At 43.6% G+C, this 27,418-nt stretch overlaps 1 protein-coding gene across 2 annotated transcripts; it reads left to right on the forward strand.

Moving 5' to 3' along the window:
- Positions 1 to 4,276: 4,276 nt before the first annotated feature.
- Positions 4,277 to 27,388, forward strand: npy8ar (neuropeptide Y receptor Y8a). Of its 2 annotated transcripts, none has more exons than XM_012920447.3 (5): positions 4,277 to 4,475; positions 20,035 to 20,564; positions 22,008 to 22,249; positions 23,602 to 23,748; positions 23,947 to 27,388. In XM_012920447.3, the coding sequence occupies exons 2-5, from the start codon at positions 20,256 to 20,258 to the stop codon at positions 24,395 to 24,397; spliced, it is 1,149 nt and encodes a 382-aa protein (XP_012775901.2). In that variant the 5' UTR covers positions 4,277 to 4,475; positions 20,035 to 20,255; the 3' UTR covers positions 24,398 to 27,388. The 2 variants fall into 2 exon arrangements, with proteins under 2 accessions (XP_012775901.2, XP_024658777.2); XM_024803009.2 differs by lacking the exon at positions 4,277 to 4,475 and adding an exon at positions 11,085 to 11,178.
- Positions 27,389 to 27,418: the final 30 nt, after the last annotated feature.

Raw genomic sequence — 27,418 nt, forward strand, 5'->3', positions numbered from 1 at the left:
GAACCGCTTCAGCCGTCTCTTCCTGCTGGAGGGTCCGAGGAGCCCGTTCATCCTTCTGCCACGTCAGCTGGAGGGGCCGAGGAGCCCGTTCAGCCTCACGCCTCGTCAGCTGGAGGGCCCAAGGAGCCCGTCCAGCCGCCATTAGCCTCTACCTCGGCTCCGCCTGGTCCGGCCTCAGCTTCTGCGGCTCCGCCTGGTCCAGTCTCCGAGTGTTCAGCTTTGTCTGCTCCTGAGGTCTCCAATCTGTCGGTTCCTGCACGTCCCGTCCGGCCTGCACGTCCTGTCCGACCTGCACATCCTGTCCGGCCTGCTCGTCCTGCACGTTCTGTCCGGCCGATGACTGGACGTTGTTGCCGTCATGGACAGTCCTCGGAACTACGCCGCCGTCATGGACGGCCCCCTGAACTACTCCGTCACCAATGCCTCCAGCCCGGCCGGCCTCCTGACCTGCTCGGTCGCCGTCGGTGCCCCCCGCCCGGCCAGCCTCCTGATTTGCTCTGTCGCCACCGGTGCCTTCCGCCTGGCCGGCCTCCTGAACTGTTTTCTGGGCTCTTGGACCATCAGCCTCCGGGCCGCCCCCTTGAACTTTTTTGAGACTATTGCCTGGGCCTCTGCGCCTTTCGTGAGCTCTTTTGTTTGTTTGCTTTTGGACTTTGCCTGGGCCTTGGTGCTGTTGTTTTGGACTTTGTTTCTGTGTTTTGTTCTGTTGCTTTCCGGGCTCCAGTGTTTGCACTTTTTTTTGTTTTGTTGTTTCTGGCTCCTTGTTTTGTTTCGAGTGTGTGGAAGGACAAAACAATATGGTTTGAAAATGCCATTTCACTGCTTTCCTCCTCTCTCAGTCGGCATGTTCATGGTGCCCACATTTTCTTCTGGAATATGTTGAGCAAACCTGGAGAAGCTTCAGCTCAAGAGATCATTATTGGCATTGCTGTCATTTGTTACTGTTAGGATGCCTGGGTCGTCGACCCAGGGTTTTTGAGTTTATAATATTATGTATACTTTCTAGTTTTTGGTTTCTTTGAGTTCTGTCTTATGGCTTATGTCTTTGTCTTCTTTAGTTGCTCTGTCTCCCCTATCACCTGCATCCCCTTGTCTAGTTCGTGTATATATGTATCTTAAGTTCCTATATCCCCGTGTTCAGTCAGTGTTTGTGTCTGCCCTGTTCCCACGTCTCTGTTCCCTTTGTTATAGTGCCTGCCTGTGAGTCTGTGTTATGTTTCCTGTTTTACTTTGAAAATCCATGTCTGTTGTTAATGTGTCTGGTTTTGCTTCCCCTTGTCTCGTTAGGCCTGATTTGCCCCAGCTGTGTTTCCCTCCTGTTACCCATTCCCTGATTGCTCCCTCTGTGTATTTAAGCCCTGTGTTTCTCTGTGTCTGTGTCGCGATCTACCGTTTATTTTGCTGTGTGTTTTGTCAATCCGCCGGTGTTAGTTTATTTTTGACCTTTTTTCCCCAGTTATGTTATGTTTGAGTTCAGCATTAAAGCTGTTTTGGTTTAAGTTCTGTCTCCGGAGTCTGCACCTTGGGTCCTATTCCTGTCTGCACACAGCCACACCTAACAGTTACGTGATACACTGATTTGGTGAGTAAATGTTTTCTTTTATTCAAACTGTTTTTGTGCCTTCTCTCAGTTTAACACCAGGTTTATAAACTTGCCAGCTAGCCAGTGTTAGACTAGCTTTTGTGTTACCAATGGGTGCATGCTGCTGCCTCTTGGCTCATGTTACTTAAAAATTAACACCACAGTTTTAAAAGTCTAATACAAAAATCTCTCCGTGAAATTTTCTGTTGATTATTTGAAATAGAAAAATGAGCCCAGACGTGACTTTTTCGGAAGGTGCAGTCGTTAAAGGTGGGGGCTTGTTTTCAATCCATATGAACTCCTATAACATATGAACTGTATATTCTTAACCTCTGTATTTATTTTAATGCTTTGTGGTTGCTTTTAAACATCTGTGACATCTATTAATGTCAAATCTAGCCTTTCTTTGATTTAATGAACATTTCTGGTTAATTACATTTTTTTATTATAATAATAATAATAATAATAATAATAATAATAATAATAATAATAATAATAATAATAATAATAATAATAATAATAATAATAATAATAGTTTTTGTTTTGTTGTGTTTAGACGGGTTTTATTGTGAAAGTCCAAAACCATAAACCAGAATAGTGGCCTGTTAAACTGTTAAAGCTTAGGTTGGCTTTATAGTTGAAAATAAAATAATTTAGCTTGTCCATCTAAACAAATAAGTTGAATTACACAGTTGAATCATAAGAAACATTTTGGGGTTGGCTATGTTACTTATAAACTAGTGCTGTCAGAGTTAATCTCATTAAAATGACGTTAACCACATTAATGTGGCAAATCTCCGTTAGCGAGTTAACGCAGTTAGCTCGTTAACGCATTAGCGCCATGCAGCCATTCACACGGGGCGATCTGTGTTAACTTAAGTTTACACTTAAGTTTCAGAAGAGCTACCCCGTCAGGCCAGGGCTCTGCAGTCTATTCACACCTACAGGCCAGTGGATACTCTGTCAATGATGAGGATGTGCACATCCTGGACAGGGAGGAACGCTGGTTTGAGCGCGGAGTCAAGGAAGCCATGTACGTGGAAGGGGAAAGACCATTTCTGAATCGAGGAGGGGGCCTAAGGATACATCTTTCGCCATCTCACAGCCATTCCCCAACTCTCTGTGAATGGTACTCATGGCCATTGATCAAATGGTCATGAGAATTTGCATAATCATGATGAAGAAACTGACCTCCCAGCCCATTGTTCCTTCAGTGGTGCTGGTTTCAGTCATTATGCAAATGTGCTGTTTATAAGATTGGGCAAACCTGCAGTCAGCTGAGACTGAAGAAGTCACTTGGATGAGTGAGGAAACGTTTCTCCCACAAAACGCTACATCCAGATGAACAGAATCAACTTTTGGAGATTTACACTTAAGTTAAATTAGCTTAAGTTTAAACTTAAGTTTCAACCCCACGTTGCTTTCTGGATTTTATACTTATTTATTTTACTGGCTACATAAAATCAAAATTCACATGTTTTATGTAACTAAAATGTTTAATTATCTGGGCTAAAGAAAATAAAGTTATAGACTATAATATTTTATATGCATATTACAGGATGTAACACTAGCATGAGTAAAAACATGGCTTTGATTTTGCCACACCATTTGATTTCCATGCTACCCTAGGAAATTTTCACTAGATCCGCCCCTGCCAGGGCTCAAACTACCGACCCTCCAATTAATAGATAGCCTTCTCTACCTCCTGACCTACAGCCACCCCGTGTGCTAGCATGCTAAGCTTTGTGTGCCTCAAGTTTATATTGTAATTATGAGACAGTGTTTCAGGTCATTTTATGGAGTAATGTAAATATCAACACTTCACTGAGTTCTTTTGATTCCTCAGAGGCATCTGATGGAAGACAAAACATTGCTCAGTAGACCATTTAACCCTTTATTTCTCTTTTATATTACTTCTAGACGGGAGATGCGTCCTGCATGACACGTTGCCGCGGATCTCAAAATGGTGGTGTACCCCTAACAGTTTTATTACAGACGCTCTCTCATTCTAGTCTAAACAACAGTGTCTCTGTAACTTTCCACTAGAGATGGTCCCCTCGTATCTACTTTTCCCAGGCAAGCGTGAGTGAGAGTCTACAGCTTTCTACTCCCCAAGGACACATGGTCTCATGCCTTTATTTTTCAGGGCTGTGTCCACTTAATACTACACTATATAACTTTATAACACTTATTAATAAAAAGGGAGGCACTGCAAATTATTTAATCCCAACGGTAATGAGAAAGTAAGCTATTGCAGAAGTGTAACTAATTACTTCCCTGCCAAGTAATTAAGTAATATGGTGCATTACTTTAGGAAAGGTGATGGATTACTTAACGTCCCCAGCACTGTAGATGGGTTGAAACTGACTGTGGTGTGTGGAGTGAGTGTTTTACTGACGGGGTGGGTAAAGGAAACACGCCTTCAGATCATGTGTTCCAGTTTTTCAGAATAAAGTTTGTGTATTTGTCAGGGTAGTAAAATGTGGGATTAATCCATGAAATGACTGCATGGATGCCGTGAATGTTCGGCTTCCCCCTCAGCATCTGGTCCTGGTGTTTGGATGCTGAGGGCCCCCTCAGACTCAGGCCTCCTTAAACGTGTTTACGACCCTGGGTAAAGCTGCTCTGTTGTCACTGCTCCCTCCCTCCCTCCCTCCCTCTGACTCCGCACTGGTTGGAGCTCCTCCTGCTCACTCTCCGAGCGGCCGCCTCTCCGTGCGGAGCTCACAGGCGCCTCTCCGCAGATGGGTGACTGCTCCACTTCTCCCGCTCTTCTCCTCCCAAACACGGCGGCAGCTTCTTTCAGCTGTGTACCGCAGGCAGCAGCAGCCCCTGCGCCGAGCACAGAGGCAGGACTGACGGGAACCGCGCTCCAGGTGTAAGCTCAGCTCAGGTGAGGATCACGCTTTGTGTCTCTGTGCAGGACTGCAGCTGCGTCCATTTAAATGTGAGTCATGTGAACGTGTTGGCATTTCGCGCGTGCACCCAGAGAAGTGATCTCAGAGATGTGCTGTGTGTTCACCTTCCGATCAAAGCGTGAGACATAAAGGCTCACGTGCACGGACAGAAATTCATCTCAAAAGTTAAAATATGGAAGACCGAAAGTGCCCCCAAAAATCATGACGTCAACAAATTACTGATTAAAATGGTTAAAATGCTTTTACAGGCACCAGAAACCACACTGAAAATAACCATAACATCCACTGTAAAATGTGACACAAATGAAGAATAAAGTTTATGTAGTGACATCCCTGTAGTTCACTCACTGAAGGAGGAAACAGACAAACAAACTAATTAATTAATAGTGAGCAAACAGTGACTACAGTACAAAACAGACATTTTTCATAATGAATAAATTATTAAAATAGAAGGTTAAAGGGAAGGTAAAACAACATCGCTTCAGTCCCATTTCATACATTCAGTGCCTGCACTTCATTTCTGCCTTTGTTCTTTGGTGTGTATTTTATAAGATTTAAAAATGTATTTAATATTTACTGGCATCAGCATCCTTGTCATAATAGTCAGTTGGAGAGGATATTAAATGGCTCAAACAATAATTATTTATTTATTATACTTGTAAATATGCGACACGTTGATAGGCTTCTTTCTCTTTTTTGTCTCTTAATGATGACATTTAATTTTGTGTTTGTGTGCCGAACGCATTTGTGCTTCCACATTAAAGGCATTGATGTCTGTGGAGTGCTTCCCACATCTTGTTATAACATAATCAGCATCATTTTAATCATCAGTTCAATGTCACGGTTTGATTTCGAGAGAACGCTGGACCTGTGTGAGGAAATGAAACAGCGACCAGACTGATCCACACGTTTGTTCTGCACACTTCATTCAGTTTTATTTATACAACGCCAAATTACAACAGCGCTCCCCACAGGGCACTTTGCACTGTAAAGACTGCAATCATACAGAGAACACAGAGAAAACCCTGACAGTCATGTGACCTCCTATGAGCCTATGACCGCCTACCTCACTCTGCTTTTCTTCCACACTCTTCAGTTTAAAAACAGTCACACTTCTTATTTACATGAAGCCAAGGTTCGAAACACCCTTGGTTCAGGTGGGTGAAGCTGGAGGGTGGTGTCAGGCTTCTGTCTTCAGGCTGGAAGCGATTGGTAAAGTCCTGCCTGTCAGGGCGGCAGACTCCAAGAGGGACGGGGAGCGTGAAGCTCCGGCTGGCTTGGACTCGTTGACGTCTTTCTGCACTTTTCTAAGTTTGTAGCATCAGTAGCAGAACAGCACCACTGTAGAGTCCATAATAATCACAGCTGGAAGGTGATCCTGGACTTTAAATGACTTTTGACCTGCTCCCACCAGAGCTGACACCTGTCCCACCTGCTGATCTGACCCTGAAGGTTTACCCAGAATGCACGCTGTGAGTGATCAGAAACGGGTCAAAGTGCTGCAGGTCGTTCCGACTCGGACAGATGATAACACATTTGTTCAGAGACCAGGTTCAGTCCTCAAACTGAGTATTTAACCCTTTAAAACCGGTCAGCGCGGACACGCTCCGTTTTGCGCAACTACTTTTAAATCCTTGTAGCACTGCAACCACGTGAGCTAGCGTAATAATTTTTTTTGCATATGAAACCGGAGGAGTTGTACTTACATCTAGGTCAGTTTCCTTCCACATATAGCTTTGCAAAAACTGCATAAAAAGCACTTGCAGCAACAAAAACATAATATTCCAGAAACGCGCTTTGCCGATCCGATCAGCTGTTCGTAACACTTCCTACATTAGAATAGACGTCAGCGTGAGCTATCGCATGTCCTCCATTACCTGCCCAAAACCGGAAGTGACGTCATTTTCGCGGAAATGTAGTTTTTTAACCATCAGGGCCTTATGAGCCTATACTGGTGTTTTTTAAAAGTTATGTTTGACTTTATGACTTTGTGTCTTTTCTGGGATGCTCAGGACTCATATTGCACTGCTGGAAATAGTTTATTTTGATGCATATGCTGCTTTTTTGCAAATTTGCATTATAATATTTATTTTCGTTTTTCCTGCAGTGTATAAAAATTGGTGTATTTCAAAAATAAAACTATGAAGACACTCAAAATAAATTTCCTGTGGTGGGAAACTATTTTGTGCAACTTTTTTGTATTTACAGTTTTGAGGGATAAGCCTCTTATATTTCTCTAACTAGAAATATATGTTAAAAAAACAAAAACAATTTTCAATTTTTTTGTAGTTTATTGCACTTTCTTGCAATTTAGGTAATTTCTATGCACTTAATGCATGCATATTATTAAAATTTGGGCTATAATGGTTGTATTGATGTATAGCAACTCGAAATGCTCCCAAAAATGGCACTACAACATGTAAAAATATAATATAAGCTCTGGCAGACTTGGTTCTATGGTAGGTCTTAAAGGGTTAACTGATCTGGGTTCAGTTTCTATCAGAGCTGAACCGAGTGTTTCAGGCCTGAAAGTTTGATGTGGAGATCTCCTGGACTGATGAAGCTGCGAGGCTCAGACAGAGGGAGGCTGCCGAGCGGATGGACGGGTGGAGAACAACGGACTGACTGCCGTTAAACTCCTTGCTGTGAATGAGGACTTGTAATCCACTCTACCACAGTATTGTACACTGTATTCAAGTCTACAACATTAGGGGCGTGGCCTCTTTCACTGACAGGTGGATGGTGACACAGGCGGCTGTAGCTGCTAGCTGTCTGCTAACAGGATCTCTGGACTGTGTTTCTGTTGTTGGAGAATTTTAGAGTAATATTAATGACATCATGGGACCAATAATATGACTGCTGTGAGGTTACTGTACTAACAGAGCGTTCAAGAAGGTGGAGCTCCATGTCAGATTTAAATTCTAGGGTTTTATGTGGATGTTACTGAGCACTCAGTAGTGATGGTCTTTGGGTTTTATGATTTCAGTTTCTGATCATCTGTTCAGAGTCTGTGAGTACTTTAGTTTCCTTGGTTTTTCACATTTTACTTTGGTAGTTTTTGTCTGCTATGTCTAGGTTGAACTTTTACTTACTGTTCAGCAGTGGTTCATTCATTTCCTGTTTGCCCGTCCACCGATCGGCCCTTGGTGTGTATGAATAGTCCTGTCCTCCTGTCGATCATCCGCATGTGCTCTTTGAGTTCAGTTTCTGTGTTTTCAGATTTCTCTTCTTTGGACTGTTTAAGTAAAAAGGTTCATGTTTGAATTTCAGTCCTGGTCCTGCAAAACATGAACAGTAAGGTGTGTGTGTGTTTTGCAGTTTTTGCAGCATTATCCTTACAGCTGTGGATCGCCTGTTTGTCCCATTGAGCTGCATCCGTCTTCTTGGCGAGCATTCACCATGTTAGGAACTTCAGCTGCTCGGTCGCTGCAACAGATTCTATTTGACCTTTGAACTGCAGCACAGCAGTGATTATGAATGAAGGAAGACCTTAAACATGGCATCAGACTGACAAAGCGGAAACAAACATCCAGGACGCGGTGTGACGCCTGGCTTCACCTGAGCTCATGAAGCTCAGCAATGAGCGTTTGCACTTGATCTCCACGACTTCCTGTTCCTGTCTCGGAGCTCCTGTCCCTATGAAGAGTTTGGAGCTGACCAAATGATTTGATTTGGATCGAAAAGCAAAACGAAAGACAGACTATGTAAATGATTTTAACAGTTTTCCTACAGGGAAGGATGTGACATCACAGTGATGCAGTGAGTTTATCACAGAAGTGAATTCTCCAGAAATAAATTGAAAGAATCTGTTCTGCACACAGCGATAGAGTCAGGGCAGCCTGAGCGTCAGCGAGTGCTCTGAGCGTTACATCCTCCTGTCAGCTGACATCAGCGTCAGCTTGGCCCGCTGGACTGGTGTTTTACGCCGGCCCACGGCCACTCACCGATGACACAAAGAAAACAGGCATGAAATCTGTTAGAAGCCACAGTCTGCTCACTGCTGAGTCACTCAGGGCTGCTCAGGAACATCTGAGCCCCCCGAGCTCCTCAGACCTGCAGCTGTCTGAGGTCTACGGAAATTTGTGGTTCTCAGCTGAATGTGCTGTGGTGATTTGTCTGTTCTGCTTTTATTTTGGAGGTCAGGTTCAAATGTGGTGTAGAGAGGACCTGAACACTGGAGGCTTATCATTGGCTTATTTGAAAGTCCAGAGGATAAAGTCCAAACTACAACTGCATGTCCTCAACAAAAGACAGCTGTGAAACATGATTCAGAGGAAATATCACAGAAAAAAACAACTCTAACGAGAAGCTCAAAACACTAAAGAAACCAAACTCACCAAAAAACCAGGAAGTATCAACCAGGAAGTGAAATCCAGGAAGTGAAAATGTCTTCTAGTTACATTTTCAGAAAAGCAGACTTCCTGTTATCCTGCCATGTGACTGGTGACAGGTGAGCTTCCATGACTTCGTTGTCATGGTCGGTCTGTTGGGGTGCTGTCACAGCTGGGGGATCTTCTCGTTCTCTTGTAAGTAAAAGTGATCGTTTCTCAGCCGGCCATCTTTACATCAGTGAAATGTCGCTGAACGATGATGTGGTGGCATCAACATCGCCTCAATAAAACACAATTGTGTTTACAGACATCTTCAGTGAAAAACACGTGAAACATGCCTCGCACTCCTGATTCACTCACTAATGGTTTTAGTGATGAGATCCCCCATGGGTGTTCTGTCCAGCTCTGGAGGATCTGTCTTTGGTTTCTGAGGATTTATGCCTCCGGGATAACACCTGATGTAGATCACCTCACCGTGAGGTGTCTGTGAGAGCTGAGCCACATGCTGTGAGTCAGTGGAACATGGCACTTGATGGAAACACCATTAATCATCCTGCCCCTCGTCCCTCGGTAACCAGGATGCTATCGGGCTTGTTAATCACGCCGTCGTCCCAAAATGAGAAGCTGAAGAAAATAAAAACGGTCTTCAAAGTCTGAACACCTGCGTGGATTTCAGCATGATAGAGGTGTGTCTGCTATCCAACAGGGGGCGCCTGCTTTGATTTATTTTTAATTTCTAAGTGATTAAGATGAATCATCACGTCTTGATGCATTATCCAGGTAAGTAAATCCCTAAAAGTTGATTCTGTTCAGTGATCACTCTTACTGTGTGCACGCTGAGCTGTTGAGAGTAGGATCGTTCGTTCGGGATGAGAACATCTCTGGAATCATTTTCATCATCATGCTAATTGTATTTATCTCACAGCTGCTGGAGGAAGTGAGCAGATTAGCTCCTTCCTGCTGCCTTTAGGGGTGTAATGGTCACCCTCGCCACCCCTCAGCCTAAACCAAGACGTAATTACAGCAGTGAATGAGAAAGCAGTGGGCTGTCTTTGTGTCTTTTAGCATCCCTGTTCCTGAATTGTTCTGTTATAAAAGCATTAGAGGGGCTGGACCAACGGGTGTTGGCTCTGATGGAATTGGGCTTGACTAGAAATCTTCTGTTGGGGGGGATTACCAACAGAGTGCCGTGCTGATTCTCAGCCATGAGCACGACCCGCGGGCTGCAGGACATGTTCACCTACTCATCACCGGTATGTGGAACCTCCACTTGTCTGTCCATCCATTCATCCATTTGGTGCTGCAGAGCTCTCAATTCAGCTCAATTCAGTTTTATTTATATAGCACCAAATCACAGCAACAGCTGCCTCAAGGTACTTTATATTGTAAGGTAGACCCTACAATAATACATACAGAGAAAAACCCAACAATCATGACGCCCTATGAGCAAGCACTTTGGCTACAGTGGGAAGGAAAAACTCCCCTTCAAAAAGAAGAAACCTCCGGTAGAACCAGGCTCAGGAAGGGGCAGCCAACTGCTGCGACCGGTTGGGGTGAAAGAAGGAAGACAAGATAAATACATTCTGTGGAAGAGAGACAGAGATTAATAACTAATGATTCAATGCAGAGAGGTCTATTAATGCATAGTGAGTGAGAAAGGTGACCTAAGAAGAAATACTCAATGCATTATGGGAATCCCCCAGCAACCTAAACCTACTGCAGCATAACTAAAGGAAGGATTCAGGGTCACCTGCCTTTTAAGCGTAATCTAAAACTAACTCTTTCGCGCTACGTCCACACCTACATGGGTATTTTTGAAAACGCAGCTGTTTCGTCCACACGTAAACGGCGTTTCGAATCACCGAAAACTAAGATTTTTTTTAAAACTCATTTTTTGCGTTTACGTGTGGACGAGGAATACAAAGTTCGTCATGCAACGTCAAAGGTATGTGCCTTTTTTCACGTCAGCTGTGCGCCACGTCATTGCTTACATGAGAGGAATTGCAGAATGGCAGATAGTCAGATTAACAGTATTTTGTCTCTATCTTCAGGTTTTACACACTTGCATATAAACACGCAGTTACTGTCCCTCTATTTAGAAAGGCAGAGGCATCACGGTGTGATTATTTTACATGTAGTTGTTTTTTTTCCTGTGTAATAATATTCAACATTGCTATCAATACATTTTTTCAAAAAAATGCCTCTCTGTGGAAAATGGGTTTAAAAACATAAACAACTGTGGGATACTGTTTGTCTGTGATTTGAAGAGCCCAGCGCTGCTCCCGATGAAGGGAAAACCAATTCTGCAGGGAGACCTACCTCGGCACTTGTGCAGGTGAAAGCAAAGGTAAGATTTGCTTCACCATATTTTCTAGTCTTTGGCTTAGAATGAAGTTGGTTTGGAAACAAATTCAGCGATGCTTCATCTCCTGCTTTGCATTTGTGTAGGCGCCCCGCTCTAGCAGTGTCCAAGAGTTGTTGGTTTGTTTTTTTTTTTTCCCTTTTCATGCTGCCCCCCCCCCCCCTGCAATGGCTCTGCACCCCCCTAGGGGGCGGGCCCCACACTTTGGGAAGGTCTGTATCAACTGAAGGCTTTTCAGAGAGTTTTTAGGACATCCTAGTAGCAGGGAATTACAGTAGAAGTAATAAATGCATGAACTGGTCAAAAATGACTCCAGGGTTTCTCATGGTGTTATTGGAGGCCAAGGTAATGCCATCTAAAGTAAGAGTTTGTTTAGATACCATATTTCTAAGATTTTCAGGGCCAAGTCCAATAACCTCAGTTTTATCTGAATTTAGAAGCAGAAAATTAGAGGTCATCCAGGTCTTTAAAACTTTCCTGCAGTTTAACTAATTGGTGTGTGTTATCTGGCTTCATGGATAGATAAAGTTGGGTGTCATAAGCATAGCAGTGTATGTATGTGTGCTAGACCTTCTGATGATACTGCCTAAGGGAAGCATGTATAATGTAAACAGAATTGGTCCTAGCACCTACAGCATGCTCTAATCATTCTAATAGAATATTATGGTCAACAGTATTGAACACTGCACTGAGGTCTAGCAGGACAAGCACAGGGATGAGTCCACTGTCAGAGGCCATAAGAAGATCATTTGTAACCTTCACTAAAGGTGTTTCTGTGCTGTGATGAGCTCTGAAACCTGACTGACACTTTTCAAATAAGAAAGTCTGCGGGTCTCCGTGTAATCGGTTTACTGTTCCAATACTTTTAGCCCTCACTGTACTTCCATCTGTGACTTCATCAAACATGTAAGAATAACCAGGAAGTGTGAGTACGCCATCTGTAATAGTGTGGTGAGCACATGAGCAGAGATTTCCTCCTCTTTGTGTGTCCTTGAATTGCATCCCGCCCTTCCCTTCCCAGCTTCATATTCATTATGAGAAGTTTTTCCCCTTAGCTTTAAAGACACTTTCAATCCTAACAGACATTAAACCTGAAGGATCATTTCACCCCCACTGACCGCCCGGTCATGCCAACAATCTGAGCTCTGCGACGTGGCGGAGACAGACAGCTCGCCGGCCCGCAGGCACCACCGTCTGCATACATGCAAACTCGATGGCACGAAGCTGGCGCTAAGACGAAAGCGTCAGCCCTCTGGAATCATCTGCCACATCGAACTGATATCAAACATCAGGATGTGACCTCTGTGATGGCTGTCCTCACCCGCCTCCGCACAAAGGAAACCTTCATAGCTTAATCCAGCTCAGATTTCATGGCTCTGCTGCGTGGCTGTTCCACTTCCACACTCAGAGAAACACAAGTTATTTATATCCGTGCAGCCAGAACACACTCTTCCAGCAGAAAGCAGCCGCAGAGCGCCGAGAGCTCCCAGCCAACACGAACGTCTCAGTGCTGAACATTCGAAGCTCAAACACATTCAAGTTGTTGGTTTAATGTGTGCGTGCTCCCCCTCTGCTGCACAGACCACAAACATGACGGGCTCGACGCTGTGCTGCAGGTGACCTCCTTCCTGCAAGACGTTCCCTCTCACATCGACACACAGTGAGCTGCAGCTTCTGCAACTGTTCCGGTATTTTTTTCCCATGATGAGAGCAACAAACCAAACAGAACCTGCAGTTCCTCTGACGTCCAGCAGAGGCAGCAGTGAGACCGTCCTCAGACTTCCATGTTAAAACAAACCTGTTTGGTCTCTGTAGATAATTTAAACCTTCATTATATTCGTTTAAGGAAGATATTTTTGTAACTCACCTGTTTGCATTACGAGGAGTGTGGCCTCTCTGACTGACAGGTGGATGATGACACAGGTGCTGTAGCTGCAAGCTGTCTGCTAGCTTCACCTGAACTGGACCTTTGGACCATGATTGTGCTTTTAGACATCATGTGACTAATAATATCGCTGCTGTGAGGTTACTGTACTAACAGACCATCTCAAAGAAATTCTAGGATCCTCATTGGATGTTACTGATTAGCTGGTGTCTATCTGATAGCTAAGCATTAACTGATAACTCAGCACCTTCTGGTTGAACTATGGTCATGGCGTGGCTGTAAGCTGTACTAACCAGTGACATAGAACATGAAGATAAATAATCTCAGTCACCCAAACCTGTCATGCACATTTTGAATATTTTACAGAATGTCAGCCCTAAAAAACGTTGATATTTTTTCCAGCGTTTTTGATTCTCACCACTTCTTTAGTTCGTGAAATGTTTGGAATTGATGAACAAATTTCAGCTGTTTTTATGGAGATCATCACTCCTATAACAAACAGATTAAGTCTTCAGACTGTGACGCCTGCAGTGGTAGTAAAACTGATCTGGGTTCAGTTTCTCACAAAGCTTTGTGTTTTTTAACCCAGAGTTTCATGTGGAGATCTGCTGGACTGATGAAGCTCAAACATGCAGCAAAAAGCCCAAAATGTGGACCTATGCAAGTGTACCTGAAGGGTCTGTGAGGCTGAACATGTTCACAGTGTGAAGGGGACATAATGCATCATTGATTAAACAAAGAGCAGCTGACTGTGATTAGTGTCTGATGGAACAACCCTGTTGCACAGCTTTCCTCTGCAGCCCACAGATTACACTGTGCACATTCAGTAAACTCAGAGTCTGAGTGCTCTGATTCTCTGCGCAGCTGCCGCTCGGTCAGGTCGGCTTAGGTAATGTGTTCTGAGGAAAGAGAAAAGGAAGAAGAAATGAAATATCAAAGATCAGCAAGGTCATCGGGGGTAAATGGGCAACTGCAGGCGGAGTAGCAGCACCTCCACGTCTTCACAGATTCTGGTCATGCACTTCATAACTTCACCGAAGGTTCAGGCATGCGCTCAGAAACAGCACATGCATGGCCCGAGTGGAATTCTGGTTCTCCTTCTTAAATTCACCACGATGATGTCACCCCGATCTTCCATCATGCTTTAAAAAGTGCACACTATGAGCGTCTCAGGCTGTCCTAAACTTGAGCCCCATCAGCTTCACGCCTGCAGGAGTCCAGCTGAAGTAGCTGAAGTACTAACAGCAGCCAGATGAACCCACTTGTGCCTTTTTCTGGACTGAGTTACCCAACATGTTTGATCCTGTGTGTGTGGACAGAAGAACCAGAGCCACCAGGCTTCTTTTATCTCCATGGACCAGCTCTTCATAGTCACATGAAGGCATGTGTGATGGAGATGGTGATCAGGTTGAAATTTTACTGCAGAATCTGCTCTGAATCTGTGCTGTGGGATACGACAGAGCCGCCTCTCACACTGTTCCCATTAACAGTGTTTCATAGAGGAGTTCAAAGCAGTGGGTGAACGTCAGCCTGTCGGCTGCAGAAAGTGAGCTGTCAGTCACAGATGGGAAGATGTGGGAGGAAGGAAGTTCAGACATTGTTCAGCCATCTGACGAGTGTGTTGGAGGACTTGTTTTAAGTTGGCACTCAAATCAACACGCTTTCATTTATGGGTAGAAATGAGGCAGAAATTTATCATAAAGCCTGAAAAATCTAATTTCAGTTGCTGTAGGAAATTTGAACCAGAGCTGAAAGATGCAGTCTTTTATTTTGAATCCCTTTTTCCTTTCAGAGTTGGAGCCATTAAGCTCTGCTTTTGCACTGAAAAACTGCTGGACTCTTACTGTGAAAACAGAGTCCAGCAAGCTGTTCTGCAATTAACTTCAATTCAGTTTCATTTATACTTAGTTCATTTACATTTATATATATTTATATAAATCACAATATTAATACTGTGAGGTAAAGATACTACAATAATACAGAGAAACTCCAGCAGTCACATGATTCTCCCCACCCACATCTAAAAAACCCTCCCTTTTAACAGGAAGAAAAGTCAGACAGAACCAGGCTCAGAGAGAGGTGGCCATTTTTTCACATCCATGACAGACTGTGTGGGAAACATGGATGCAGCCACCACAATGCCACTGGATTCTGGACTCTGTGACCTGAAGCCTTAGGCCCGGGGTGGCCAACTCCGGGCCTCAAGAGCTGGTGTCCTGCAGGTTTTAGATGGGTCCTTGATCCAACACAGCTGATTTAAATGGCTAAATTACCTCCTCAACATGTCTTGAAGTTCTCCAGAGGCCTGGTAATGAACTAATCATTTGATTCAGGTGTATTGACCCAGGGTGATATCTAAAACCTGCAGGACACCGGCTCTCGAGGCCTGGAGTTGGCCACCCCAGTCTTAGGCTGTGTCGAAATTCAGGGGCCACATCCTTCGGAGGTCACATTTGTAGGCCGATTACATGGTGACAAAGGCTGTCCAAATTCGAAGGTTGCTCCAAATGTGGCCCAGAAATGCGTCCTCCTTTTCCCCAGATTTGAAGCATGGGCCGGGTGTATCGTTCGTGGCCCACCATATCCCAGGATTCATTGCGAATAAGGGTTGAAGAAAATCTTTTGAGAAAAACGGCAGGTGGTTGAAGTGAAGCAATCCAGAAATAAACTTTTAAAAGTACTGTTTTTTTTAATTTTTTTTTTTTTTATCTCATTAAAAATATCCAGCGGAACAAATTTAGCATAATGAAAAGTCTTAAAAAATTCAATGTAGCTAACATTCGGTTGTTTTAGGACAAACCAACCAAAAGTCTGGCCCGTGAGCTGTGGTAAGGAAGCAGACTCAACCATGCTGTGCTGAAGTTTATGGTTAAATGAGCTCTCATCCTGTATAAACCACTAATAAATAAGACAGGCAATAAATGGAGAAGTCCTCCTCCTGTGTCTGTGCTGTTTGTCATGCTTATATCATACAATTTGAGCATGTCACTTTTGTTATAAAGCCCAACATTTCTGCAGGATCATATGTCCTGTTTCTCCTTTCTCTTTTTTTTTCCCTCTTAAATTTCTCTTTAATTGTCCCACACAGGGAAATTTGATTGTAACAGCAGCCAGAAAGACACATATACAAACAAACAGGACACAGAACAGAAACATACACAATTTTCTTTCTTACATATTTACATCAAGGACAATGGTTACTATAAACGGAGTAGTGTACAGTTATTAAATTAAATAAAATTAACTACAGATAAGAAGCAAACCCAGGTTGTGGTGCGAATCGGTTGATTAAATTATTGCAGTTACAGCGCAGATGTAAACATCTATGATTGTTGGGAGCAGTTTTGATTGTACAGTCTGACAGCTGCAGGGAGGAAGGACCTGCGGAAACACTCCTTCATGCATTGGTGCATGAAGGATTTTAAATGATTGTGTGATTTAAATACATAAAATATGTCCATGTGATTCTATTAGAAAACTTTGTTTTCATCTTGCAAGTTAACAGATATTTGATAAACTTCTCCTGCTTTTGTTGTTAACTGCCATGGCTGATTTTCTTCTGCAAGCGTCCAGAGTAAGGAGAGACTGAGAAGGGACAGAGGCTCTTCATCCCTGATGAAACACCAGCACAGGTTCAGCAGTGTGTGAGGAAGAGGAGGAGAAAAAGGAGCCAGCAGCAGCTGAGAGATGAAGAGGAGAACAGGGGGAGAACAGGCAGCTGTTCTCTGTACATGAAGGATGGCTGAAAATATTTAAAACAGTTTTCAGATATTTGCTTCGTGTATTTGCAACACAAACTATAACAGCTGCATATAGGGAACCACTGACTGATGTTTATCCTGCAGGACAGGATCTGACAGGGAAAGAAGAGAAAATAAAAGTAACCATAGACAACTTTGATAATGATCTGATTTATCCAGAATGTATTTAGTCAAAATATTGTTTTCATCACAATGGGATTGTACTGGTTTCAGTGGGAAAAGTATGCAAGTAAGAGGTTCAAAGAGCTGTGAAAAGCTGTACATAACGTATGTATGTAAAATACAATATTTTATAACGATGTTGTTTCTGTGTCATCTCTATTCCTTGAGACTCTTTTACCCAAATATCGGCCTCTTTAATGCTCTGATATCTTCAACATCTTAAATAAATTATATTGCCCAGTTTTCTCATCAATAAAAGAATATTTACTGCATCAGTCTGATTTCCATTTTATATGAAATGTACAAGGATCAAATCTTTGTAGTTAATTTTTGGGATTTTTTGGGATATTGCCCTTTAATATAACTAAAGATTTCAGCCAGTGGTCACTGTATATTAATATTTGTCTGTTAGACAGTCACAAGTTATAAATGACATGAAATAGAAATATATATATATACCTTGAATTTTAACTGAAATATAATATTTGAGACAACTGAGTTAAATTTCACCTCTGAGGATTTTTTTTTTCAAAAAATGAAGTATATATAGTAAAATATCAATAATGGAAATCCTTTTACATTTATACCATCAAAATGAAATGAGACATTTCAAGAGCTACACTAGCAAACTATTTTACTAGCTAAACTTAGCATAATTGGCTCAGCACATGGCTGTAATGTTCACCCAGATACATCACACGGAGATGAAACAACACAATTTTCTTCAGTAAAAGTAAAAAAAATGACATAAAATAAAGATTTTCTCTATTTCTGTCAAACCACAGCTGTAGCTGGTTTTGGACACATGTAGTAGCATACCAGCTGAGCAGACAGTGGGCGGAGTCAAGTTGAGACCTTGCAAAATTCATTGTTGGAACATTAACAGTAACCTTGTCAGGTTTTCTGATAACCTCCTGCATGAAATCCGCAGAGACCTGTGGGCACTGTCTTTGCCGAACTGACATCCAGCAGATGTCAGAGGAACTGATTGATCTGGGTTGCACCTTTTGGATGTTTTCAGCTCTTGGGTCTCTGTTGGGCTTTTTCTATATGACCAACTACATTTTGCAGCCAGACGAGTCGCCCCCTGCTGGCCATTAGACAGAATGACCGAACACCTGCCTGGAGACAGAAGATTTGTTGTCAGGCGATGATGTAGTAAACATGCCATGTTTTGTGATGTTTTTCTGCACAGCAGAGGAAACGCATTGTTTCCAGATGTTACTGGTGTTGTCTCGTCAACATCTGTCAAGCTGCTGTCCTGTGTTGGAGCTTTACGTGTGCATATTTTAAAAACAGTGTGGATCTCTGAGTGTTCTTGTGCAGGAGCGAGGGAGCAGCAGATATGGAGCTGTGTGATGGCTGCCATGACAAGCGGGTGGCTGCTGCGAGTGAGTCAGAGCGTGGCTGTGCACAAACACCTGTGAGTGTGTCTCATTTGCTGGCAGTTCAGTCCCTCAGGGCTGATGAAGGCTGTCAGTGGAGGGCGAAATGAAAGAGTGGGCGAGGCAGACAGCTGATGGTGTCGATGTGCATGTGATCAGAGGATGCGCGCTGCCTGCAGCAGCTGATGGTCTAAAAGCTGTATCTTAATTAAACCGTTAAGTCAGCACGTCGCAGATAAGTGAGAACACGGGTCGTTAAAACGATACTGAGTGTGGGTGTGTGTATAGTTTGTGCACATGTGTAAGAACATTACATATATCATACATGACAGTTCAAACTCTGATATTCTTTAAAACCACAGAGGGCTACAGTGTATCAGTAGCTGATCTCAGCTTATAGTTGTTAGCATCAGAACCTTTCTAGACTCCCTGCTCCACAGGGGGTGCTCTCGAGCTGCTCCGGAATGAGAGGGGCTTTGTGGAGCTGCAGAACAGAGCGGATCATCATTGTTTTCTGTCATCTGATCAGTATCTCTGAAATTAGAAATATCCTGTCTCAGATTGACACTGAAAAAGTAGTTCATGCATTTAGTACTTCTAGGCTAGACTACTATGATTCGTTATTATCAGGATGTCCAAACAACTCCCTGGAAATCCTTCAGTTAATCCAAAATGCTGCAGCAAGAGTACTGACAGGGACTAGAAAGAGAGAGCAGATTTCTCCTATACTGACTTCCCTTCATTGGCTCCCTGTTAAATCCAGAATTGAATTTAAAATCCTGCTCTTTTCATACAAGAATAATCAATAAATAATTAGGCCCCATCTTATCTTAAAGACCTTATAGTACTGTATCACCCCATTAGAGCACTTCACTCGCAGACTGTTAGTTGTTGTTTCTAGAGTATTTAAAAGTAGAATGGGAGGCAGAGCCTTCAGCTTTCCATCCCCTCTACTGTAGAACCAGCTTCTAGTTTGGATTCAGGAGACAGACACTATCTCTACTTTTAAAATTAGGCTTTAAAGTTTCTTTTTTACTAAAGCATATAGTTAGGGCTGTATCAGGTGACCCTGAGTCCTTTCCTTAGTTATGCTGTTATTGGTCGGTCAGTGCACATGGCTGCCCGTCCCTGAGACTGGTTTTGCCGGAGGGTTCTTCTTGTGATTCGATGCCATACAAATAAAACTGAATTAAATTAAATCGTTGCATGAGTTATGGTGAGAGCAAACTACAGTCTGATGATTTGGAAGGTCTGACTGTTGGAGAGCTGAGCTAGGATTTGTTTTTTTTCTGCTACTTGTGCACATGGAGCGACTGTCGGGCTGTGAGGAGTGTTTTTAGGCTTCCTGTTTGAAGTGCAGCCCTCACGCTGCAACGTTTTAGCAAACGCCGACAGTCAGATAGTTGGAGAGTGGTTTTTCTGCCGAGTGTGTCCCAGTGAGCTGGGCTGCATAATGTGCCATTACACCCACGCTGGCAGTGTACGCTAACGAGTGTCTCTGGACGATGGAGTGCAGCTCAGCATGAGATAGCAGCATGTGCTGATGTATTCATTCACTCCTCCTCTTCACCTTTCTCCTCCTCTGCCTGTCCGCTGAGAGCTCCTCATCTCCATCTTATTACTCGCTGCTGTTTTGTGTTCTTTGCAGAAAACGCTGCTGCAGAGCTGATCCCCGGGGAAAGAAACACAGGACGCCATATTTGATTCCATCATCCAACTCCTCACAGCACGTAGCTGGGTGCTGTTCTCCTCCTCCTCCTCCTCTTCCTCCTCGCCCCTCATTGTGTTCTGATCCTCTTTATTGTTGGAAGTTGAGTCGCCACCGCTGGGTTGCCCGCTCCCTACTTCCTCCTCCTCTCCCTTCCTGCCATGTCCAACGACAGCAGCGTCCTCCACGTCTGGGAGGCCTCCGATTGGGCAGACACCTCTCAGTGCCCTCCCTCAGTAGGCGGGGCAACATTCCTCATCGTGGCATACAGCGCTGTCATTGCCATTGGGTTGCTAGGCAACGCAGGTCTGGTGTTCATCATTGCCCGGCAACAGGAGTTGCGCAACGTCACCAACATCCTGATCGCCAACCTGTCGTGCTCCGACATCCTTATGTGCATCGTTTGTCTGCCCGTCACCGTCATCTACACGCTGATGGATCGTTGGGTGCTGGGGGAGGCCCTGTGCAAGGTCAGTGTGCCGTGCACGCTCACCGCTGCTGGGACAACAGCACTCACCAGTGTGCAATCATCACCTTTTCCTTCAAAAACAATAAAGAGACGACAGTGAGAAGCTGTCTGCAGGGCTGTGTTGTCAGCCTGAGCACAGTTTCACACCGAGCCTGCAGCTCCTTCCTCCTGGAGTCAGCTGCAGGAGTATCTGAAGGAGCTGCTCTTCTTCAGGCAGCTGTAAAGGACTTGAATACCTGAATATTATCCGCTTCATTTCTGGCACTAGATGCTTACTTTTACTAAGATAATCATTCTTTGTTGACATGGAGTTTCTAAGTTATGATTGTTTCTTTTATTTTAACTACTGTAAGTGCTGCTAGCTTATGACTGCACTGCTGAACACTGAATTAATGAGTGTTCAGAACACAGGACGTGCTTTTAAAAGAGATTTTAAATCTCAAGTGTGTTTTTCCTGGTTAAATAAAAAATAAAACCATAACCTTCACATTGGCAGAACCTCACTCTGGGCCACCGGCCTGATAAGCTACCACTGAGGCACCTTAGACAGGAACGGTCCAGGCTCACTGGCCAGCACTTTCCAGTGACTTTCAAAATAAGAGTCATCCAGCATTGTCAGACAGATGTAAAATTAAAAACGAGCCGGGGGGGGCAATCCAGGTGCTGACTCTGCCCACCCTGAACATGGATTGCATACTCCTTTTATCCTCCAAAGTTGTGTTGATAAATGAAGACCGTTAGCTTTCCACTGCTTAGTGATGCAGATGAGTCAGGTACGCAGGTGAGACCAGAGGATGATACAAGCCTGTGTTTGTGCTTCCTCTGGAAGCATGTCTATGGGAGCAGAGGGATAAGTGGTGGTCTGCTCCACACAGGAACGTAATGCTTCTCAGTCTGAGTGACCGACCACCTGAAAGCCTGAGCAGCCTCTGGCTTCACAGATAACAGATCGGTTTTAATTACAAGTTTGTGTCACCTCATTTAATAAAAATCTGAAATTAGACAGCAAACAGCAGCAACTCAGAGCCGCTGACATTACAGATCTAGAAGTTCAGTAGCACCAGATCTGATGGAGCAGAGATGAAGAACAATGCTGACACGGAAGTGAGAGCCATCCATGGCAGTGTTTCATGTGCCCAGCAGGCCGAGCAGCACTTTACCTGCAGACCAGGTACCGCCTGCCCTGCTCACCTGTAGGTGTGTTCATTCACATTTTAAAAGAGAAAAAAAAACTTGCCTTCATTTGCTCACTGTGAGGTCATCATGAAGCTGTCAGCTGATGTAACAGGGGAAACTGAATACATTTGGATGAATGGATAAAAGTGTGATGTCACAGCGTGAAGGTGGAGCTGGTCATGACCATGGGGCCGCGCTCTCACAGTGTACCGCGAGCTCGATAACCACACCTTCAGTTTGTCCTCTGCTGTGTTTCGTGCCCGTCCAGGTGACGCCCTTTGTTCAGTGCATGTCGGTGACAGTGTCGGTCTTCTCCCTGGTGTTGATCGCTTTGGAGCGCCATCAGCTGATCCTCCATCCCACTGGCTGGTCCCCCGCCGCGGGACACTCCTATCTGGCTGTGGGGCTGACATGGCTGGTTGCCTGCTTCATTTCACTGCCTTTCCTCTCCTTCAACATCCTCACCAATGACCCATTCCAGAACATCAGCCTCCCTGCCAACCCCTTCAGGTGAGATCTGGGATACAGGTGTTTCTTAGCTTCAGTCCAGAGATGCTGTTTCATTTTAAACTGAAGCTGAGCTGAGCTATGAGGACACATAACTGATTTATTTTTATTCTTTGGAAATGTTCGGTATTTGTCACACAGCCCAAAACGCCTTGGGCTTGTTTTGCATTTAGCTAAAAGCAGCGTAGCCCTAAGATGTTCAGCAGCAGAACTCATCAGGGGAATAAAGTCTGCTGCAGCACAATAAATGAACCTGAATGTGTCTCAATCCGACTGTCAGAAATACTTAATGAACACTTTAAGAAAGACCTTTTATCCTCGGAGGTTCCTGTACCAACTGAAGTCTTTAGAACCGGTTCAGGGCCATCAGAGTCACTGAAGGAGGTGTTTATTTACAGTTCTGATTTTGTGGAAGAAGAATGTCAGCATTTGTTGGAGTTTCTCTAAATTCCGCTCTGGTGCCTGGTGATAGAGACGCAGAGAGTGTTTCATCCACAGAGCCTGACGCTGTCTGAGACTTCAGGGTTCATATCTGGATACTGAAGAGTTTGTATTTACTTCATTTAACAAGAAAACTGAAGATGCATTTCTGTTGGCTCAGACAGTCAGGGAACAGCACTGTATCTGCTTATCAGCACATCTAGAACCTGAAAACGTTAATGCAAGAAGGTGAGTGGACCTGCCGATTTCAGACTCTGATAACAGGACTGAGACAAAGACAGCTTTGCTCTAAGGTCAGAGAGTATGATTTAGATATGAAGGGACCTGGTTTTATTGATTCTGGTGTGCAAGCAGGTAAAAATTCAAAAAAAGCCACTAATGTAGTACCAGTAAACCCCTGTACATCCTCAGTACGTTCCCAAACATGTATGTTCCAGAGAAGCAAGCGGTTCATACGAGGTTCAGTCAACAAACTGAAAAAGCCTCTTTTTCAGAGCCTTCCTCTCATGAACCTCTGGGCAGTTTCATCTGTTAGTTTCTGATCTCTAAGTGAAAATTCTGTTACATATTTATACCTCTGAGATTAGCGCTGGATGCCAAGCAGGTGAAAATGCCATCAAATGGGTCAGACATAGACTTAGACTTAGAGCTTTTTATTGTCATTGTGCAGTTTCTTGCACAGCGAAATTGGGTAAACTTCTGGGTCAGGAGTGAAGTAATGTTCAGAACTGTCACCAGAGGTTGGACACCAGCCTCAGTAAAGTTGTGCTCAGTGGGATATTACATCGAGGCACAGATGTTTTGGGATATTGCTTAGTGCAGAAGTTACATGAAATCTTCAACTTCCTAAATCAGTGCTTCTAAAAGTTAAATAAGTGTTTCCGTTTTCATTATCCATGTCTGTCTTGTTTAAGGGATCATTTGATCTGTATGGAGCTGTGGCCGTCAGACAAGCATCGCCTAGCCTACACGACCTCGCTGCTTATCTTCCAGTACTGCCTGCCCCTTCTGCTGGTGCTCCTCTGCTACCTCCGGATCTTTCTACGCCTGAGACGTCGCAGGTCACACAGCTTTCCGTTCACTCACTCTGTGATAACTCGGTTCATCCACATCATCTTTAACTGTTCGTGTTATCGTGTTAGATTAGAGCTCTGTGTAGACACTGTGTGTGGTTACGCTGTGAGTTAATGCTTCTTGAGGTTTGCTGTGACATTTCCTGGTGGATTGTCTGATGATGGATGTCATGCTGTGTTGTGCAGGGACATGCTGGAGCGCAGCAGGAGGACTCGAGGAGCCCAGAGGATAAACGTAATGCTGCTAGCCATCGTCATAGCCTTTGCTCTGTGCTGGCTGCCACTGAATGTCTTCAACACTCTGTTTGATTGGCACCACCAGGCCCTCCCAGACTGTCAGCACGACACAGTCTTCTCTGCCTGTCACCTGACGGCGATGGCCTCTACCTGCATTAACCCCATCGTTTACGGCTTCCTCAACAGCAACTTCCAGAGGGAGCTGAAGTTGACACTGCAACGCTGCCAGTGCGGCAACCGGGCTACAGAGAGCTACGAGAGCTTCCCCCTATCCACCGTGGGCAGTGAGGGCATGACCAAAGCAACGTCACTCAACAGGATGGGCTCGATGTGCATCCCCTCACCAAGACCTGAGATTGGTTCAGCAATACTTGCCAAGACATTACCAGCTGCCACCTAAAATCAAGGATTATGAGAACTGTCTTCTGACAGGTGGTTCATCAGCGGTTCACAGCTGGAGGCAGTGTGCTAACAGCTGGCTGGGATGGCTGTGTAATCAAATGCTGCTTCATCTTGGCTTGGGTTCCATCACTTCACTGCCAGAGATAAACAGCTGATTTGACCTGTCACCAAATGTTTGGTGACAGGAATGAATGAAGAGGCTGAACGATGCTGCTTTGAGTCCCGAACACGAGCAGGAATCCTTGTTTAGAGTAACTCTACTGAGTGACAGAAGAGAGAGGAGGCAGGAGAGCTGGTAGCAGGGACTTTTCAGTAAGACATGCCCCTTAGTTACTATAACTAGGGCTATTAGTTTTAGCTTTTCTCGAATGTTGTTTGAGTGCTGCAACCAGTCATTCTACAGCATGTCAAAATGGCAACATTCTAACGACATTCTAGTGTCATAGACACAGTGGTGGGTTCTGTTGGTCAGTCTGTTGGTTGGACAGTCTGTCCACCAACAGACTGACTGACAGAACAAGCAGCTAACCAAAAGACCATACAACCAACAGACTAACAAACCAGCTGACCAAAAGACCATACAACCAACAGACCAACCAATGGACGGAGCAGCTGATCCACAGACCGTCCACCCGACAGACCGACAAGCTGACCTACAGACTGTCCACCCAACAGACCAACACACTGACCAGCTGACCGACAGACCATCCACCCAACAGACCGAACAACAGACCAAAAAGCTGACCCACAGACGGTCTAACCAACAGATGGACTGACCAATAGACCGACCAGCTGTTCAAAAGATCGTCCAACCAAAGACTTTGGTGTTGAAAGAAGTGAAATCAGCTCACCTAACAGAGTGTCAGCAGCTGCAGCGCCATATTTTCTTCAAATTTTTCTACAGACAGAACCAGTGGCCCCTCCCACTCTGCAATGAAGCAGGGGATGTTGGTGGAACCAGGTTACACTGCTTTGAAGTTTTTTTTTGTGCAAAGAGCTCAGCAGGAGCACAGACTGTTACTGCTGCTGAAAAATGTACTAAAAACTGAAGGAAACTAACAAAATCAAGTTTAAAAAATGGTTCTATTACCGAAGCCAATGTGAGATCTCTGGCTATCTCTGCCAACATTTACTGCCAAAATTCTTTTGCAGTTCTTCAGTTTACTTTCAGACACAAATTATTTAGTGTTGCACACAGGTGTTGATTTGATGAGATGAAATGACGACTGTGACTGACAGTTGTATAAAATCACCTAGCAATCGGGTTAACATTTGAGACCATTTTAAGTAGCTGAGTAAAAGCTGTAAAAGTTAGTAGTAGGTCCCAGGTAAAGTGTCAGCATTTTTATTAATCCTTTATTTATCCAGGTAAAAAATCTCATTGAGATTAAAAATCTCATTTCCAAGAGAGACCTGGCATCATAGCAACAAAATAGGTATGTGGTATGTGACTTTTTCTATCTTGAACAGCATAGAAATAAAACCAGAGCTCTGTCACAGCATGCCAGTGTTGCAGGCTGTTTTAAAGCAGTTAAAGTAGATCTGTCCCGTTCTCTCTTATTGTCTGTCACATATATCCTTTTCATTTTAAACATCACCAAAATTTCAAATATTGTGCTCAGAGTATGTAGAAATAATCACTGAGGCTGTGCACAGCTCTAAATTAATTTAATCTTTTTTCTCTATTCTTAGAACTGTATTTGATGCCACAGACAGAGATGATGTCCTTGAATAGTCATCTCATTTCACCCACTTCTGCTAAAGGGGGGGGCAGAAATTAAATGAATGTTGGTTTACATTACAGGGAATGAAGTGAAGGCCTAATGTTTAATTAATAGTGGTTCATTTGAGCTACTCTGGCTCAAGATTAATAATACATAACTCAGAATTAGGATAAGAGGACCCTTTCAACACAGAAGTCATTTTAATCTCTTAGTATAGACATGCCTTGTATTAATGGTTTGGGGTTTAGTTGAGTTACGTTAGGTTAGGTTCAGTTGAGTTCAGTTGATGAGTTCAGTGAGGTGGGGTGTGGTTGGGCGAGGTTGAATTGATGAGTTGGGTTGAAGTGAGTTTGGTTGAGTTGGGTTAGGTTAGTGTAAACGATGTGCAACAGACCCGACCACATCTCAGCGCTTTTCTGCGTACACTTTTCTTTATTGCGATTACTGTTCATAACAATACTCACACTGCAGCTTTCCAGCTCACAGGAGAAGATTAGTAACTTACATGCAGTGGAAAACAATATGGTTGCAGGTTATATGGTTATATGGTTAACAATTGCAGAAGTTGTTAATAAAATCCACTGAGTGAGTGACTCTGTGCTAATGTTAGCGTTTATATACTTGAGCCGATTTTGTCCTAATTTCAGTGACTGCATCTTAAATAACATTTTTAAAGATGTTGTTTAGCCTTATTCTGTGCTGAATGAAAAGAAATGTTTCACACTCAGTTTGTAGCAGCTTCACACACTCTTACACTATTCTACTGTTCATGTCAGATGTACTGTTATAGTTACAGTTACTATTACACTTACAGTTATCCATCCCTGTCTTTCTTCCTTTTTGTTAAAGCATAATTTTTATTTCTTATATCTCTAAAATCTCCTCCTGTCTTTTGCAGATGGAAAATAATGCAGTTTTTGGGATTCTTTCCAGTACGAGTTTTCAATTTGATCAACATTTGAGCAATTTTAGAAGCTATAAATTTTCCATACATCCGAATGATAACAAATGTTAAAAGACCCAGTTTCTAATCTCCTTCTTAAAAAATAAAACCTATCTGGCTGTGCATGTTTGTTCTCTCTGTGGAGTCATTTCTGTTTTAAACTCATTTCGTTTTTGGTTCAAATGACCAAACGTGGGACCAAACTCTTCTTTCTCATATAACTGGGGATGAGTTTCCTCTGTCAGCTTCTTCATGCCATTTAAGTGAGAAAGGTGTAGTCTGTGTGGGGCTGTTGGGTAATGTAGTGCAGAATGTTTTCATTAAAAACACTAAGTTTAAAGTTGAAAAGTGT

This window comes from Maylandia zebra, linkage group LG7, assembly GCF_041146795.1.
Source record: "Maylandia zebra isolate NMK-2024a linkage group LG7, Mzebra_GT3a, whole genome shotgun sequence".
Classification (NCBI taxonomy): Eukaryota; Metazoa; Chordata; class Actinopteri; order Cichliformes; family Cichlidae; genus Maylandia; species Maylandia zebra.

Coding starts and splice junctions, on each gene's coding strand:
- npy8ar (XM_012920447.3), top strand. CDS start 20,256: ATGTCCAACGACAGCAGCGTCCTCCACGTCTGGGAGGCCTCCGATTGG. Junction 20,565..22,007: donor TGGGGGAGGCCCTGTGCAAG/GTCAGTGTGCCG, acceptor GTGCCCGTCCAG/GTGACGCCCTTTGTTCAGTG. Junction 22,250..23,601: donor CTCCCTGCCAACCCCTTCAG/GTGAGATCTGGG, acceptor GTCTTGTTTAAG/GGATCATTTGATCTGTATGG.